The sequence below is a fragment of the Hippocampus bargibanti genome, linkage group LG05 (assembly GCF_051943395.1).
Source record: "Hippocampus bargibanti isolate YZ-2025 linkage group LG05, ASM5194339v1, whole genome shotgun sequence".
NCBI lineage: Eukaryota > Metazoa > Chordata > Actinopteri > Syngnathiformes > Syngnathidae > Hippocampus > Hippocampus bargibanti.
In genome coordinates this window covers 16,407,140-16,425,271 of record NC_142738.1, presented here as the reverse complement: position 1 = coordinate 16,425,271, position 18,132 = coordinate 16,407,140, and the positions used below count along the sequence as shown (strand labels likewise).

Below are 18,132 nucleotides of genomic sequence, written 5' to 3'. Positions count from 1 at the left end.
TGAAATGAAAATGTACAAATTGTTTTTATTGTTATTTTTATTGGTACAGTGATCCCTCACTAGTTTGTGGCTTACTGATTGCGTTTTCAGTGCATTGCGGGGTTTTTTTTCAGGGGAAAAAAACCTTCAGAATAAAAAAAATGCATAATGACTCAGAGGTTTTGCACATGGTTGGAGCATGATTGGTTTTCAGCGCTGATGTCACCCGATGACAGCACGATATGTCATGGTTTACAGCCATGTGGATTGGCTGTGCATCTTCTCAGCCCCGCCCAGCATTCCCCTGTGTCTTATCGCGTGGGTTATTATTATATAACTCTACTTCGCTGATTTTCGTCTATCGCGGGTGGCCTTGATCCGCGAAAAACGGGGGATTGATGTATTATTATATGACAAGTCTCCATATTTGGTAGCTTGACTGTTTACAATGGACACAATCTGCATTTCTCCGCAGCTGTGTCAGTGTGATTGGTTGATTTAGAACACATCAGAATGCAAATTATGCAACTTCGTTTCAATTGAGTGTTCAAGGTAAGTGATTACACGAACACTGGAAAGGAAATGATTCATCTTGCTGTCACTTGTCATGTCACAAAAATACTGGCATTACAATAGGGGTGTGTTGACTATTTCTATCAGTTGTACAATATATTTAAAATAATACCAGCAATAATAATAATGTGCTCCCCCCAACCTGAGAGCAGGGACCAATCATAGTCGAGTCCGGCACCCCCACGTCTGGACCGTAGGGATATATATATATAGGGCCGAAACTACCAGTAAGTTTGCTGACGAAGTTTATTGGATAACAAGCAAAACGTCTGACACCCCGAAGTACAGATGACGCCTGAAGAAACCTTTTCATTGATGGACCATTCCTGTACGACTGAGAGCTTACACAGACGAATATATTTTAAAAAACATTTATTTTATGCTATTTTTTGGGGAAACCGTAACTTATAATAAGAGTTACAAATAGGCATAAATAGAAAAAGACCATCAGCATTGTTATTATGATTCTTGAATGCATACCCAAGGCTCTGAATTCGAGGGTCCTGCATGACTGAGCTGGGGGTCAGTCCAAAACAGTGAGCCAGTGGGAAAGGCGAGGACACTGGTGGTGACGTTTTGTCGTGGTGCAGATGGTTGTTGTCAGTGGTCGCCCGCTCTCTGCCGCTGCTGAGCCTCGGAATGCTCTGCTCCACCTAAGTGAGACAACGTAACACGAGGAATGGAGAATAGCTAGAAAACCACTCAAATGCTATGCTGACATTTTTTACATGTCATAAATCAGGAGAAAAATACTCAAGGAACCTACTTTGTACACTGTTAATAACATTCTTTTTTTCTCCACCACTTGTTTCGAGTGAGCAGGAAGAAAGTTCAGGAACTGTGAAGCTCAGCCGAGGAGAAAACTGGCTCCGGTATGTCAGAGTAGGTCAAAATCAAAGTGGAGGAGCTGATGCTCATATCGGTGTCCACTGCCCACTTCTTCATTTCTCACTGAAACTTTGAGTGCTTTTCCTTTGCAGGATTTTTTTCACCACAGTACTTCATTTAATCTTTGCCTGCTCCTCTCATTGTGGGATGGCCAGATTGTCAGTAATTCATCCGGACAAATGGAGCAGCCTATCATATTAAGTAAAATAATGCTGATATTTTTCATTAAGTTAACATTTTATTCCAATGTGAGAATGAAATCATGCCTCCGTTGTCAATGCCAGTGATATGTAGTGACAGGCAGAACAACAACATGTTTTTCTACTAAATAGATCCTTGTACTCGTCATTATTTGTCGACCCTGTAAAGCAAAACCATACATTTGTTTCTAAACACTTTAAATGTATTTGATGAAGATTCTTGAATCAGAATCAGAATCATCTTTATTGCCTAGTATGTAGAACACACAAGTACAGTATTCATGTTTTTCTTTATTTCTTTTTTTTTTTTGGTGGGGGTATTACAAAAAATACCTCATAAAACATTTGGCCATCTGATCTGACCTGGCACACCAGATGAAAACTTAAATGCCTTCATTCGTATCAGTGGTTATCCAACACAAGTAACGTGGCCAGCTTGTTACCTATGCAGACAATATAACTTCCTTTCGGATAGTCCTATGACTGAGTGCCTCGTTGTTGGCGGCGAGTGTGCGACTGCCACGCGGAGAAGGCGGAAGTGTAGGGGAAAAAAATTAAACCGGATCTAACAGCCATCTTGATGACCTAGTCTCCAGGCCGGTGGCTCCTTTTAGAGTGCCTCATTGTCACGGTTTGAAAAAGACTTGTTATGACACAGTGGGATTGTATTTTATCAACTAGAAGCATTCAACAGATGTACTGTATTTTTGTGGCTCAAAACATGGAGAGTAGTGTTGTATGCAGTTTGTGGATGTGGTGTGTGACAGACTGTTAAAGGTTTAGCAAGGAATGTCCGATGTGCATTCACAGCGTCGCAGAGTGGAGAGAATTTAACTTTACAGGGAGTGAAAATACACAGAATTAAATTCATATATAAAAAATGCAAATATTGTTTTTTTCTTCTGTTTTTGCTCTGATGTTCCAAAATGATTGAGTCAAACTTTGTGCTAATAGTAGCGTGAGCTGACAAACCACAGTCAAAGCCACAAACAAATTCAAGCAAACACCCAATCAGGTATCCTCGTGTGCATGTGCCCTGAGAGATGTACACTTTGAATTAAGTTTTCATAATTTGAATGCAGCGCTTACGGAAAGCAAATCCAGACTCCATGAATAGCTTCTCTTATTATCCTGCAGTGTAGAACTACTGCTGTGATCGCATACAATAGTAGAAAGTTGGTTGCTGTTATTTATTTATTTATTGTCCTTTTTTTAATGCGGCATTCATGCCAATTGGCAAATAGTTCACTTGCCTACTGGCCATTACTGATGTATTCATTTTTGCCCAGCAATTATAGTGACACCCGCGAGCTCTCATGTCCAATCACACAAATTAACTCATTCACTGCCAGACATATGCATAAATCTGTCCACTCCAGTGCCAGGATTTTTGTCATTGTCACTCGAATTTCAAGACCCACACAATATTGATTTTTACGACTACATACAGTAAACATTCAATGCAGCGTAAGAAACCTTAGACTTAGACTCTCTTCTTTCATCAGAAAAAAAAGTTAATTTCTAAATTACAGTAAAGTCTCGTTATATCGATATTCAAGGGAGTCCGAAAAAATATCGATATAACCGGGACTATCGATATATCCGACCCTGTTTACATGTAATTTTCTCCGTGCGTGCATAGAAACAGTATCGATATAACCGGGGCTATCGATATATCCGATATCGATATAACGAGACTTTACTGTATATGGGTCTGGAGTTATATGAGCTTGAAATGAGGGCTGCTGTCCAACATACAATGCAATACAGACATATTGGTTTATATAGTGTTTTAACAACAGCTGAAGCGGCAACAAAGCGCTAACATGGAAAAAAGGGAAATTCTGCCCCCTTGTGGAGGGGGGAAACATTGCCAGAGGCCACGGCCAGCGCTTTAGCTGCACCCAAACAAGAACAAACAAAACCCGAACAATTTCGGGAATGGCGTTCTACGTCATATTTTCAATTCCCGAATACATTTGTGAAGGATAGTGAATGAGTTTAAAAAAACACAAAATTTAGAGTCAGAAGCTGCAAAATTTCCTATGGACAAAGCAGGCTGTAATTAGTTGTGCTTTTGTGGGATCTTATTGACAACGTGTCGAACCAAATGCATATAAACACCCGATCCCTGCCAACCTTTCGTGAGCTCGCCTTTACTCTCCTGGCCTTTCGTGCTCCCCATCACTTCCCTCCTTCACATCCTATTCTCTTTCATTGCCGCCTCCCTCTTGTTATGCCTGCACGTCTGAATGGGAGACCTCCCCCCACTGCCTCTCCGGTGGGCAGAGCCACAGAGTGGTCTTTGTGAAGGAGGAGAACAGCATCTCTTATCCAAGAGGGTATAATAATAATACATTTAATTTCTAAGCGCCTTTCAAAACTCTCAAGGACACTTTACAGTCACTGGATTTTTTTGTGCGGGTGAGCAGCGGCAGCCATTCGCGCCAGCGTTCACTCTACCAAGGCGGAGGCGGTGGTGGAGGGGAATTTTGTATTGTCTCGGTGGGTATGGGTTGGGGGAGGGGGTCCGGTGCCTTGCCCCTCCATGAGTAAACATCTTCAGATGCACACAAGACCCTTTTCATGTCTTTATGCCTTATGGGGTGGAAGAGGGTCAGACACACACGCACACACACACACACACGCGCGCACACACACACACACGCACACACACACACACACACACACACACACACGCACACGCACACGCACACGCACACACACACGCACACACACACGAAGACACACACACAAGCATGCATGCATACATTTTGACAAGATGTTGTCTATTATATTATGTAAACATGCATGTCACACAGGTGCCATCTAAGGAAAAATACATGCAGGTCAGTGATGCAAATAAACAGTACAATTAAAGTACAGTGATGCTCGTTGAGTCGTGTGATGAATTGTCTTATTCAATTAGAGAAAGAGCATGCTTGTACCAAGACTTTGAGATGCATATCGTCGGTATTCAATAAATGGATTCACTGGAACAGTATATAAAGCCATTTGAATATTGAGAGTCAAATTTCTGATGTGTGGAACTGGTTAATGGTATTTTAGTGTGGGCAGTAAATTTGAGATAAAAGTGAAAAGTGAAAAAAATCAGGGCTCTCGTCATGCTTACCTGTCGTCCTTCTGCCCTCCACAGGCCGTTGCTAGTTTTGGTGGGCGCAATGGTGACAACGGGAGCGGTGCTTGCGACAACGACGTTGCCCCGGGACTGAGCCAAGAGAGGTGTGGCCTGCTTAGGTGTGCTGGCCGGTGAGCTGTGGCTCGTAGTGGGCGAAGATACGGGTGACGACTCACCGCTGGGGGCCAAACCTGAGGTTGATTGAGATGAAAATGAAAAACAAAATGGAACATTTCTGGAGAAATATGGAATACTGAGTGTTTCCAAGAACAGCGATGATGATATTTTTTCATGTAGATTGCATCGAACAATGATTAGAGATTGAACAAAAAATGTAATGTACCGTACTTGGAATTATAATTGTGTAATAACAAAAAATGGAGATGACTGGGACAAAATTATTTTTTTTATTCTTGGACAGTGCTTTATAAAAGTCAATTGGGATTTTTTTTTCAAAGTTTCAGGTTTCTAATACCAGCGCTTTGAAAAAAAAAATCATGACGCTTTTTCAGAAAACCGCCGGGAAGTCTGCCGAGATCAGGTCAACCACAATAAAATGTCAAACGTTGCAGGGGTTGAAAAAGGGACTCACAAAATCGGTTCATGCAACACTGACAAAACAGTGTACACACACAAAAACACAAAAGGAGGACAATAACGAAGCAGAAGAAGCCTGCCAAGAGACACTGCAGAAGAGAAAGCGCGACCGGAAGCTGCAGGAAGAGAGCTTGTTATAATTGGCCTTAATTAGATTCTCATTATTAGGCGATGAATGGAAAGGCAAAAAGGGAGAGACAGAGCGGTCAGGAAAAATGGCCTGACACACGCTCACAGTCAAAAATTTTAAAGGGACAAAGGCCAATTTTTAGAATTCACGAACACTACCAGAGGGAGCTGGAGCATTAAATGATGTTAATCCGAGCACAAAAGCATTTGTTCACATCAATGAGCAGCTACAGTCCAGGATCTTGATGGCAAAATCTTATAGAACTTGTGGCACTACTAATCCACTGATAGCATGTCAGCCTTGCAGTCCAGAGGTTGTAGGTTTGAATCTGACTGCTAAATCAAAGCTGAAATTATTGAATCCGTCTGATATTATACACATAGACTGAACGTGTAAGAACACAGTGGTTTCCAATGAGATGTCATCACCCCAATGCTCGTTCAGCAGTAGAGATCCCAAGTTGGAGGGATACAGACTTGGTTTGCTGGTCTTGATGTCAATGACGGCACATGTTTAAAGAGTTTCAATACGTTGATAGAGTTATGATCGTCATGGGTTGAGTTGCCAGCAAAAGTTTGTCTTAGGAGTGAGGGTCAGATCGCTGCTGGATGGTGGCTTTGGACGTTATATCATGCATAGAATACAGTGGGGCCTTGGCTTACGAAATTAATTGGTTCCCAGTCAGAGTGTGTAAGGCGAAAAGTGTGTATCCCCAAAAAAAATCCCATAGGAAACTATTTAAATGAGAATAATCCGTTCCCAGGTCTCCACAAAATATAATTTTCAACTAAATAAGCCTTAAAACTACACACAACATACCTTATTCTATGTATAATAAATGTGCTATTGTATCGTAATGAAAAAAATACACTGCACTGTATAATAAGGTCACTTTATTTACATTTGTGATGGTCGTTGATGGCTCTTAATTGACACCTGTTGCTTTGTGACTTGTAAGGTCTTACGAAACTGAGGCATCACATTATCATTCATCATGTTGATGATTCTCATCGCCACAGTCTTTTCTGGATGGAACTGTTCAATAAAAGCCTGCACATCACAAATGATACTGTCACGTTCCGAGCGTGACAGATATAGCTGACTTGTCGGAACGTTAATAAAAGGGGTTGGATACCTAACCAGGCGGCAGAGACGTAGGTGCTGCCAGAGATTTTATTACAACAAAAGGTGCGAGTCCGATGATTCCACGGATCCGACAAAAGAAGGCGGGCGGGGGCGATCCGTCCATCCTATCAAGCTAGGCAAAATAAAATGGCACGAGGGGGTGAAAAAACACACGATTCCGGAAAGCAACAAATTTACGCGATCGCGGCTAACAATCACCTCGGGCGAAGCAAACTCTTGTGTTGGTAAGTCCAAGACACTGGCGAGGCGCGACGTAATCACGTCACTCTTTGAAATGTCCTAGGATCGGTGATCAGGGGATTGACATCAGCTGGCAGAGGTCGGGAGTAATTAGTCACGTGAAAGCATCAACTAAATAACGCCTTTGTGTAAAGCTTTGTTGCGAAGGATGGTAGCAATGGTGGACTTCCGTATCCGTAATGGTGGCATATCCGTACCCAGCTCTTAATTTGTAGAATGGTAGTAGAAAGTTACTCTCAGGGAAGTGACACACAGCATGGGAAATGTCAGGCTGAGATTCACATGAAAGCCGCGGTGCGCACCTGTGACGCCACAAACGCACACCTCGTTCGTGTTTCTCAATGATCTCCTTCTTCTCCTCGACTGTAATTTAGTTTTGTTTCTTCTTCGGCTGAACACGAGCCTGTGGTGGCATCTTTTTCGGTCCGGTAAGAGCAAAAGTATCGTTGAAGATGATCGACGTGTGCACTCATAGAAAGGGGGTGTGGAAAGGTAGGCCGGCTGGGGCGCTGTTCGGTTGTGTGCTTTGGTGTTCTTCCGCCGAAGACTACTCCGACAGCCGTGGTGGGGGGGGGGGGTGTATTGCGAAAAGTAGTGCTTAATCCAAGGTTTAATTTTCATAAATTTAACGTTCGCAAACCGAAAAGTTCGTAAGGCAAGGTGTTCATAAACCGAGGCCCCACTGTACTTTGTTTTTATGTTTTCACCCCCCTTCATTTTTGCTGTGGTATATTGAAAATTTCCCCATTATTGGACGATAAAAGGTTTTCGGATTCTAATTCGACATCCATCACTTTATGTTCATTCATTTGTTTTTGTTTTGTTTTTTAAAAAAAACATACTAATTTCAATGGCTGATTTTTGTGAGGCTCCGGCGGATTAATGGAATTAAAATTCCTTCCGATGGGGACCGTTGATGTGGGATAAGAGTGTTGTGAGTGTCACCGAACAAATTAAACTTGGAAGTCATCGTATAGTATTTGTTAAAAAAAAAGACATGCATATTTGTTGAAAATCCTCACAGATAAAAAATATGTTAAAATAATAAAATCATTCTAAAAATAAAATCAAAATGATATACCCAAGATGACTTTTTCACCTCGGGGATCCTCAGCCTGTTTGGCCAGTTTGCGCAGGGCAGCAGCGAATCCGGAGTTGGAAGACTGGCCGAGCGCGCTCCCATTGGTCAGAGGACTGAGGGGACTGACAGTGGCCGTAGAGCGAGTCGCTGTGGAGACCATTCCTAATGGCGACGACTTGGTAGACTCATGGCTCATGCCTGTGAGTGAAGAAGTACAAAGGCTTCGTAAGCTTCATGACATGACACTTACACTTAATAATCATTTGAATTGAATCCAATGATTCTGAATTTACTATGGGTTATTTTCTTCCCTGACCATCTCATAACTAATTTTTCTATCTATTTTTCATTATGTAAATCTTTCAAAATGAAATGAACAAAAATTACAATCTGTTCAAATACGTCTGTGTAAGCTCTCAGCCGTACAGGAGTGGTCCTGAAGAAACCTTCTCATCAATCTGTTCAAATGTTCCAATATCCCCCCAAAAAAAAAAAAAAAAAAAAAAAAAAAAAAAAACGGGGGAAGGGGAAACCTGCACATTTTAACGCAATTGAAAATATGACATAGATCACCATTCCCGAATTTGCTCCGATTTTGGTTTTTCTTTCTGGGGTGCCGATAAAGCACAGGCAGATACCTTTGGCAATGTTTTTTCCCTTCGACAAGATGGCAGCATTTCCCTTTTTTCCAGGTTCCAGCTTCAGCTGTTGTTAAATCGCTATATAATCCAAAATGCTTGTATTGGATTGTATTTTGGACAGCCTCCCTCATTTGAAGCTCATATAACTCCAGACTCATATAATTAAGGAATTAACTTTTTTTCTGATGAAAGAAGACAGTCTAAGGTTTCTTACGCTGCATTGACTGTTTATGTAGTCCTAAAACTCAATATTCTGTGGGTCCTGGAATTTGAGTGACAATGACAAAAACCTGGCATTGGAGTAGACATATTTTTGCACTTCTGGCAGTCAATGAGTTAATAGCAATTATCACAATTTTAAAGGTCTTCAAATACACTTCTTACATAATATAAACCATACAAACTGTAATATTCTTGAGAAAGGGCAAACACAACAGAAAGACAAAAGCACTTGTGTTTGGCACTTTCTTGTGTGAAGTTTGCATGTTCTCTCCATACCAGCCTGGCTTTTCACTGGGTCTTCTGGTGTCCTCCCACATTCCAAACGCACGCATGGGAGGTCGATTTAACACTCTAAATTGGCCCATGGTATGAGTGTGAGCGTGAATGTTTGTCTATATATGCCCTGCTATTGGCTGGAAACCAGTTCAGGGTGTACCTCATCTACAGCTCAAGAGGGCTGTAAAAAGCTTCACCACACCTGCAACCCCCGTGAAGATAGACGGGTTGGATATCAGAATCAGAATCAGAAAACCTTTATTCGTCCCACAATGGGGAAATTTGCAGTCCACAGCAGCAATTGAAAGGGGATGGGGTGGGGGGGTGAAAGGATAGAAAACAAGATATTCTAAGCATAACAAAATAAAAATGTCAACTGTCTACTGTGCAAATGTAAATGTGCAAAACCGTTTCATAAAACACTGTGCATAGTGCAAGAATCAAGAAATGCATTTTGATATATTGCATCAACCCATATTTACGTGTCCAGTTTTTTTTTTTTTTTTTTCACATGTGATCATTGAGAATTACAAAGCCTGACAGCAGTCGGTAGGAACGAGCGGAAATAATGGATAGATGAATAATCTATTCAACAGATGTTTGGAAATCTGTTGTTCTGTAATAATTCCATATATTGAATGCTTAGTACCACAGTAGTTCCAGCTACTACCACAGTAGTTCCAGCAGATGAAAATACCATATTTTTCAGTGTGTAAGGCGCACCAGACTGAAAAGTGCACCCCCAAATGAATGAAATTAAAACGTTTTTCATATATAAGGCACACCATATTATAAAGCGGTAAAATAGAGTCTGGGGTTTTATATATCGCAGCATGGCCCGCACCCGACTTCTTGTGTGGCTCAATATTACTTCACATATAAGGCGCACTGGCATATAAGGCGCAGGGTCATCTTTTGAAGAAAATGTAGGTTTTTGGGCGCGCCTTATACACTGGTACATTAGAAGTTAAAGAGCCATTTAAAGGACAACCGACATCTCCGGACAAGTTGTGTCCATAATTTGTAAAATGGCTTCAAATGACTTCTACTGAGCGTATTTTAAAAGGATTACATCGCATATAGCTATATTTTACGTTTTAAGACTTGCGCTGAATATTCAGGAAGTCTTGTTTTTTGAGTTGGTGACAAGTCCGTACGTGACGTCACTAAAGGAACGCCCCCTGACTGAAAAAAGACACATTGTAGCAGTCCTTCCATCACGTCAATGTATTTTGCTGTATTGTTCGGTCTGAAAACCTTGTGTTGCACCCAAAAGCAGCCAGAAGAGCGTGTCCAAGCTCCATATAAGGAATTTATCAGCCTGTGGAAACGGAGGTGGCCACAGGAGGTCGCCATTTGGTGCGTCGTGCATCGTTTCTCCCCAATGTTGCCTCAAAATGGCATGGAATAAATTATTTAATTGATTGCAAACATGTATGCTTTCCTCTTCAGAACTATTTGAATCATATTCATAACTGGAGGTGTAACAAGAAAGCATATTCTCTGAATCTGAACCCATTGTTTTGATTCTCAAGCAATGCAAGACGTCTTGGCGTGACGTCACAAACTGGGGGCGGGACTTTCTGAAAATGCCCAATTCACAGCTCAATTTTTTGCAGATTTTGGACACTTTAAGTCATTTTTATTGGTGTTTTGCATTTGAATAAAAATATCATACTGCGTGTTTTGGGTATTTTAGATGCTATAAAACGTTTTTCTGATGTCACTTAGGAAACAAAAAGTGACGTTGGTTGTCCTTTAAGTGTGCGTGTGATCTTTTAAAAACTGCAAGGTCGCTCGCATATAGACAATCTCAAGTTCTTCGGGGCACAGTGGACCACTTCCCTTGAGGAAATGGATGCATGTGCATTCATGTGCGTGATTTCCTATTAGGGTCAGCACTCTATTAGACACAGCGCCACCCCTTGACCGTTACAAAGACACAAGAGCCCAACAGGAAACACCATTACAAATGAAGTCAGATTGGTATAAAGTGTGTCAAAGAAGTGGAAAGAACAATTTGACCAAGAATGGTAAAAATGTAAATGTCGGAATGTAAAGTGGTTTAAACTATATGTTATAACTGAGCGCACTTATAACTGAGCGCACTTTCATTACCTGAAATGTATGGCTTGTTTCGATGTTGTGGTCTTTTAAAGGGCAACCAACGTCACATTTTTATTTTTTAACTGACATCAGAAAAACGTTTTATAGCATCTAAAATACCCAAAACACACAGTATGATATGTTTATTCAAATGCAAAACACCAATAAAAATGACTTAAAATGTCCAAAATCTGCAAAAAATGGAGCTGCGAATTGGGCATTTTCAGAAAGTCCCGCCCCCAGTTCGTGATGTCACGCCAAGACGTCTTGCATTGCTGGAGAATCCAAACAATGGCTTCAGATTCAGAGAATATGCTTTCTTGTTACACATCCAGTTATGAATATGATTCAAATAGTTCTGAAGAGGAAAGCATACATACACTAAAGTCTCGTTATATCGATATACTCGGGAGTCCGAAAAAATATCGATATAACCGGACTATCGATATATCCGAACCTGCGCGCATGTAATTTTCTCCCTGCGTTCATAGAAATAGTATCGTAATAAGCGGTACTATCGATATAACCGATATCGATATAACGAGACTTTACTGTATTTGCAATCGATTAAAGAATTATATGTGCCATTTTGAGGCAACATTGGGGGAAAATCTCTCACCCCCCAAAAAAAGAGGCACAAAATGGCGACCTCCAGTGGCCACCTCCGCTTCCACAGGCTGATAAATTCCTAATATGGAGCTTGGATGCCCTCTTCTGGCGGCTTTTGGGTGCAACACGGTTCTCAGACCAAACATGTACAGCAAAATAAATTGACGTGATGGAAGGACACTACAATGCGTCTTTTTTCGGTCAGGGGGCGGTCCTTTCATGACGTCACGTACGGACTCGTCACCAACTCAAAAACAAGACTTCCTGAATATTCAGAGTGTGTCTTAAAACGTAAAATATAGCTTTATGCGGTGGAATCTTATTAAAATACGCCCAGTAGAAGTCATTTTACAAATTATGGCCACAACTTGTCCGGAGACGTTGGTTGTCCTTTAAAAGACAATGTTACACTTTTTTGCTTTTCAGTTTAAGGTTAACTGAAAACTTGGGCTCTTAAACACATTTTTTTGACATGAGCAAAGTTGTAGTATGTCTTCCTATGAAGGGCCTTAATGACAGCGAAACCGAATAAATGTTTAATTATCTCATTGTATTCTTACTTGTACACAATAATTGGGTGGATGACCAGTTTTGAAATCAAATTTTTGTTGTCTGTGTAAGCTCTCAGTCGTACAGTGTGGTCTATCGATGAAAAGGTTTCTTCAGCAGTCATCTGTACTTCTTTTTAAAAGAAGTACAGACAACATTTTTTTGTTGGTTGTTCGTTTAGTGTTCAAGTGAGTGTAATTGTTGCAAAATGTCCAGATTTTAGCAAGGATTGTGGAATTTCCCACACATGATTTGCCTTAAGGGTGTGGGACAAGTAAAACGAGGGATGCCAGAGTAGGAGTTATGTGCTCCCTCTTACGAGTACCAGTCAAGAGGTGAGCAGCAGCATTCTGGACCAACTAGTGACGCTTCAAAGAGGATTGGCTGACTCCAAAGGAAAGGGCATTACAGTAATCGAGCGGAGATGTGACAAAGGTATAAATTACTGCTTCAAGGTGCTCACTTGTATTCTTTGGCATTTGATTGAGCCTGATTCCGACTTGATCTTGGTTTTACTCCCTGAGCACTTACCCCCCCGTTAAGCGCTTTGTTACAGCTTCAGCTGTTGTTAAATCGCTATATAAATCATATATAACCACTAGACTGGTTCAACGGGCATGAAGGTGGGCCCAGCAAAGCGTTGTGGAGCGCGAGTAGGGCACAGTGAGACACGTAGAACACTGTGGTCATCCACTGCATATATATATATATATATATATATATATATATATATATATATATATATATATATATATATATATATATATATATATATATATATATATATATATACTCAGAGAATGTCTCAGTCAATGGGGAACAGAGGATGAGGTGCTGGAAGAGGGACAATCATGGGAGGAAAAGCCCCTACACGGGATGTACCACCGAACCATAGCAGAAGTGGCTGATCTCAAGAAGTCCTATCAGTGGCTAGAGAGGGCTGGCCTAAAGGACAGCACAGAGGCACTCATCCTGGCTGCCCAAGAGCAGGCCCTGAACACCAGAGCCATAGAGGCAGGGATATACCACACCAGACAAGACCCAAGGTGTAGGTTGTGCAAAGAGGCACCTGAGACAATCCAACACGTAACTGCAGGGTGTAAGATGCTGGCAGGGAAAGCCTACATGGAGCGCCATAACCAGGTGGCTGGCATAGTCTACCGAAACATCTGTGCGGAGTATGGACTGGAAACCCCAAGGTCAAAATGGGAAACACCTCCCAAGGTGGTGGAGAATGACCGAGCAAAAATCCTGTGGGACTTCCAGATACAGACTGACAAGATGGTAATGGCCAACCAACCAGATATCGTGGTCATAGATAAAGGGGAAAGGAAAGCCGTTGTCGTGGATGTAGCGGTCCCGAGTGATGGGAACATCAGAAAGAAGGAACATGAGAAAATCGAGAAATACCAAGGGCTCAGAGAGGAGCTGGAGAGAGCCTGGAAGGTAAAGGTGACAGTCGTGCCTGTGGTGGTCGGAGCACTTGGGGCAGTGACCCCCAAACTCGACGAGTGGTTGCAACAGATCCCGGGAACAACATCGGATATCTCGGTCCAGAAAAGCGCAGTGCTGGGAACAGCACGGATACTGCGCAGAACCCTCAAGCTTCCTGGCCTCTGGTAGAGGACCCGAGCTGAAATGGGGACAGACACCACCCATGGTGGGTGAGACGAGGATTTTTTTTTTTATATATTTCATTTCAGAGTAAATTGAGTTCCAGTATTGATCATTCAATAAATTCAACTCATATGTCCAAGTCATCTTGGATACTCAATTGTCTTTTTCCTTGCCTACATGCATTAATCCCATCTCCTATGTGTCACATTCAGGTAACCATTTCACAATTCTGATTCCAGCCAAAATCCCTTCAAAGCAATAACAAGTCTATTTGTGTGCCTCCCGCATAAAAGCAAGGGGGAACACAAGGAGGCGAGCGCATGTGTAGATGCTTTTATGTCCGTTAATGCAACATAATTGCGTGTAGCTTTTCATGTGACGTCCAAACACAAATTTCCCTGGGGCCAATTAGGCTGATCTTGAATCTATAATCTATTGATTAGTGGGCACACTTATAGAAACCTTTGTCCCAATCCCTCTAGCGCGTCCTCTCTAACCCTTTCACTCACCCACTAATGTTAATTACAGCTGGAATTAGCCAGCAGCCCACTTCACTATAACTATCACCCTACCCCCCTTCCTTGCTCACCATAGCCATGACCTCATTACCATCACACAAAGACACATACGATCATCCTTCGCACACACTTCGCAATAAACAGTGGTAAACACTTGGACACTGTGCAATGTTATAGTCATCATATTAACCGAGTCGAAAGAGCCACATTTTCTTTGAAATATGCAAAAATGGTTTTCATATGCATACGAGGCCGGTAGAAGGTGCTGTGACTTTTTTAAAGTGACACAAAACATTTATCTGATATTTTTAAGCAGCGTTTAACTCATTCGCTTCCATTCACGAATGTATTCTGGATTTGAAAATATGACGTACAGCGCCATTCCCGAATTTGTTTGGGTTTTGTTAATTCATGCTTGGCTGCCGATAAGGTGCTGGCCATGGCCTCTGGCAATGTTTCCTCTTTTCCACAAGGGGCAACATTTCCCTTTTTCCCATGTTAGTGCTTTGTTCCAGCTTCAGCTGTTGTTAAAATGCTATATAAACCAATGTGTATGTACTATTGTACTGTATTTTGTACAGCTGCCCTCATTTCGAACTTCAGACCGATATAATTTAGGAATTAACTCTTTTTTTCAGATGAAAGAAGAGAGTCTAAGGTTTCTCACGCTATATTGAATGTTTACGTCGTCCTAAAACTCAATATTCCTTGGGTCCTGGAATTCAAGTGGCAATGACAAAAACCCTGGCACTGGAGTGGACACATTTTTGCACGCCAGTGAATGAGTTCATTATTCTTCTGGTGGTTGTAAGAGGGCTGTACATAATGCTGACACTTCCCTATTCACAATTGCACATCTTCGGTGTGACACAACAAGCTGGACAGTGCTGCGGTCTTATAGCAATTTTAGAAGAAGGGGAGGATGAGGCTGGGACGGTCTCCAATCAAGCGGCGGACACCCTAAATCGGTCGCCAGTCAATCATAGGGCACCCAGAGACGAACAACCATCCGCACTCACACAAGAGACAATTTAGAGCACAGGTGTCAAACTCCGGTCCTAGAGGGACAAAGTGCTGCATGTTTTCAGTCTCCCTGTTGCAACACACCCAATTCAAATGAGCCTGATATTGAGTTTGTTGATGATCTGATCATTTGAATCAGTTGTGTTGCAACAAGGAGACTTGGAAAAGATGCCGGACAGCGGCCCTCCAGTACCCGACCTGCATGAAAAAATATATATCAGGAAAAAAACGTTTTTGTACAAAAAAAGGGAAAAAAGTGGTACATTTTGAAAACGTGTTTTTTAATGTACAACTTCATTTGAAACTGTCCAACCTGCACAACTATGATTTCAGGCTACCAGCACCTTTAAAAAACGTCAAGCTTTTTTGTCCAACTGTAAATTAGCATTTTGTGTGAAAATTAACGTCCATCGGAAAAGTGACATATTTTGGAAATTTGCCGGTCTATGTAAATGAGTGGAATCAGAATACTTTTTTACACCATTTTCTATACAGTACAGAGTGTGACTACTTTCACACAAAGAGCCACTGGAGAGAAATCCATTCAATTTGCAGCTGAACAACACCCTGTCATGTGTACACATGCAAATATACACACAGCATGTACAACCTGAGGGGCCAAAATGAGCACAGGCACTCCATGTACAGTTTGTAAATGTACTACAGTACAGTGACTGCACTTCGTTACGTTGACTACAAGTCTGAGTGAGAAGAAAAGGAACAAAAAAGAGGGATGGGTATAAAACAAAAAAGATCCCGATGAGGCTCTGCAGACTTTGAGATGATTAGACAGTCTCGGTGCACTTTCTCTTTTCCTCGCCATCCCGCCTTCGTCTCTCTCCAAAAGAGGGATGGGTATAAAACAAAAAAGATCCCGATGAGGCTCTGCTGACTTTGAGATGATTAGACAGTCTCGGTGCACTTTCTCTTTTCCTCGCCATCCCGCCTTCGTCTCTCCCCCCATTCCCCATCTCCTTCCCCATCTCTTCCTTCACTCTCATCTATCTCGGCACGCCGGGAGCTCATTTCACTACAGCCAACAACAACACGCCGCTTGCTTTTTCTTTGATTTTGCTCACCACAATCTTGCTGCTATATTCCCATGACAGTCCGGCACCACATAAACCCACTCTCACACACATCAAAAATAACGTACACACGCACGTTTCATCGTATCGTGTGCATGTGTGCATAATTCAAACAAGCAGACACTCACCGTCCTGCTTACTCTTCCGCCTGTTCTTCTTCTGTGCTCCTCTGTGACTCCCCCCCCCCACAACTCCCATCAGCCTTGCAGCTGCCGTGTGGCCACGTGACCTCCTCTCAACCCCCTCCTCCTCCTCCTCTACATCCACTAACACCCCCTCCTCCTTTCCCTCCCACTCCATCTATTGCCCTCCTCTAAACCACCCACCGCACACCGCCTCCGTCCTTGTCTCTGCCACTCGTTACAGCTTCCCAGGTTTCACTCCCAGTGTTCTCCCGTCATCCTTACTTCCTTTAGGCGTTAGTGTGTGCGTGCGCGCGCGCGTGAGTGTGTAAATGTGTCTAAAAGTGGGAGTAGCTCCCAACTGTGGCCCTTCAACCCCTGACCTCTAACCTTTGACGCATAGCCAGCCTAAAGTTTGAAGGGTCTAAACAAAACAAAAACACCAGCCAGCGCAACGTACAGGAATGTTTAGATTATTAAGGGGACGTATACAGTCAAGCAAGCTTTTGAAATTGAGGCAGCACGGTAGCTTCGTGCTTCGCACAGCCGCCTCACCGTTTTTAAAATCGGTGAGTTTGGATCATCTCCCTGTGCTTTTGTCAGATTTACCTCCTCCCACATTTCAAAAGCATGCATACGTTAACGACTAAGAGAAAAAGGTTTCTACAGCCGTCATCTGTACTTCTTTGAAGGTGTCGGATGTTTCTCTCCTCATCCGAAGAGCTTCGTCAGTGAACTGAAGTTGTGCTGGTAACTCTGGCCCTATATATAAAATTCAGTGACGTGCAGTCAGGGGAGGCAGGGGAGGCCGTGCCTCACCTGTCACGGAAATATCACATGAAAAAAATAAATTAAACTGTTATATTTATTTTGTGATTTGTACTTGTAGTTCTTTTCCATTTAACTTCACCATTTTTTTATTTTTTTTCAAAATCGCTGAATTTTCACATTTACCGTTCAAATACTAAGTAGAGACTAGCAGTGAGGCAGCAGCCAGCTGAGCCTCACCATGGATTGCGCAATGACTATGCTAACTGTGCTGACGTGCTCTGCAGTGAGACCGCATTGCTGTCCCTCTGCATATCGCTATTAAAGTGTTTAAACAGTTTTAGTTTATGAACTAAATTTCTACAGTTTAGCTGGTGTATATAATGTAGAGTCACTGTACATTATAAACACTGTACTACAGTGTTTATTTTATTTTTTTATCAAAACTGTGTGCATAGGTGAGGCACACAGTTCTCCTGCCTCATGACAGAGGGCGCTGGTGATTCCAGAAATTCTTCTTGCGACTCCTCGGCTGCAGAATAATAGAATTAGTGACAGCAAACTAAAGCAAACAGTAAGTTAAGTGCAACCATTGTGATGTCACGAGAGGCTGTGTCCTG

General features: G+C 42.1%; 1 protein-coding gene across 5 annotated transcripts in view; it reads right to left on the bottom strand.

Annotated features, from left to right (window-relative positions):
• LOC148898078 (genetic suppressor element 1-like) overlaps positions 1–18,132 on the bottom strand; it is a 95,383-nt gene that overhangs the window by 11,996 nt on the left and 65,255 nt on the right. For 2 of the 5 annotated variants that reach the window (XM_088996956.1, XM_088996951.1), the window contains exons 1-4: positions 16,751–16,823; positions 7,974–8,171; positions 4,774–4,970; positions 1,033–1,205 (exon numbers count right to left, since the gene is read on the bottom strand). In XM_088996956.1, the coding sequence (XP_088853082.1) occupies positions 1,033–1,205; positions 4,774–4,970; positions 7,974–8,171; positions 16,751–16,820 (638 nt within the window). In that variant the 5' untranslated portion in view covers positions 16,821–16,823. Of the gene's footprint in view, positions 1–1,032; positions 1,206–4,773; positions 4,971–7,973; positions 8,172–16,750; positions 16,824–18,132 lie in introns of those variants that run through there. The other 3 variants (XM_088996954.1, XM_088996955.1, XM_088996953.1) reach the window with 2 other exon arrangements.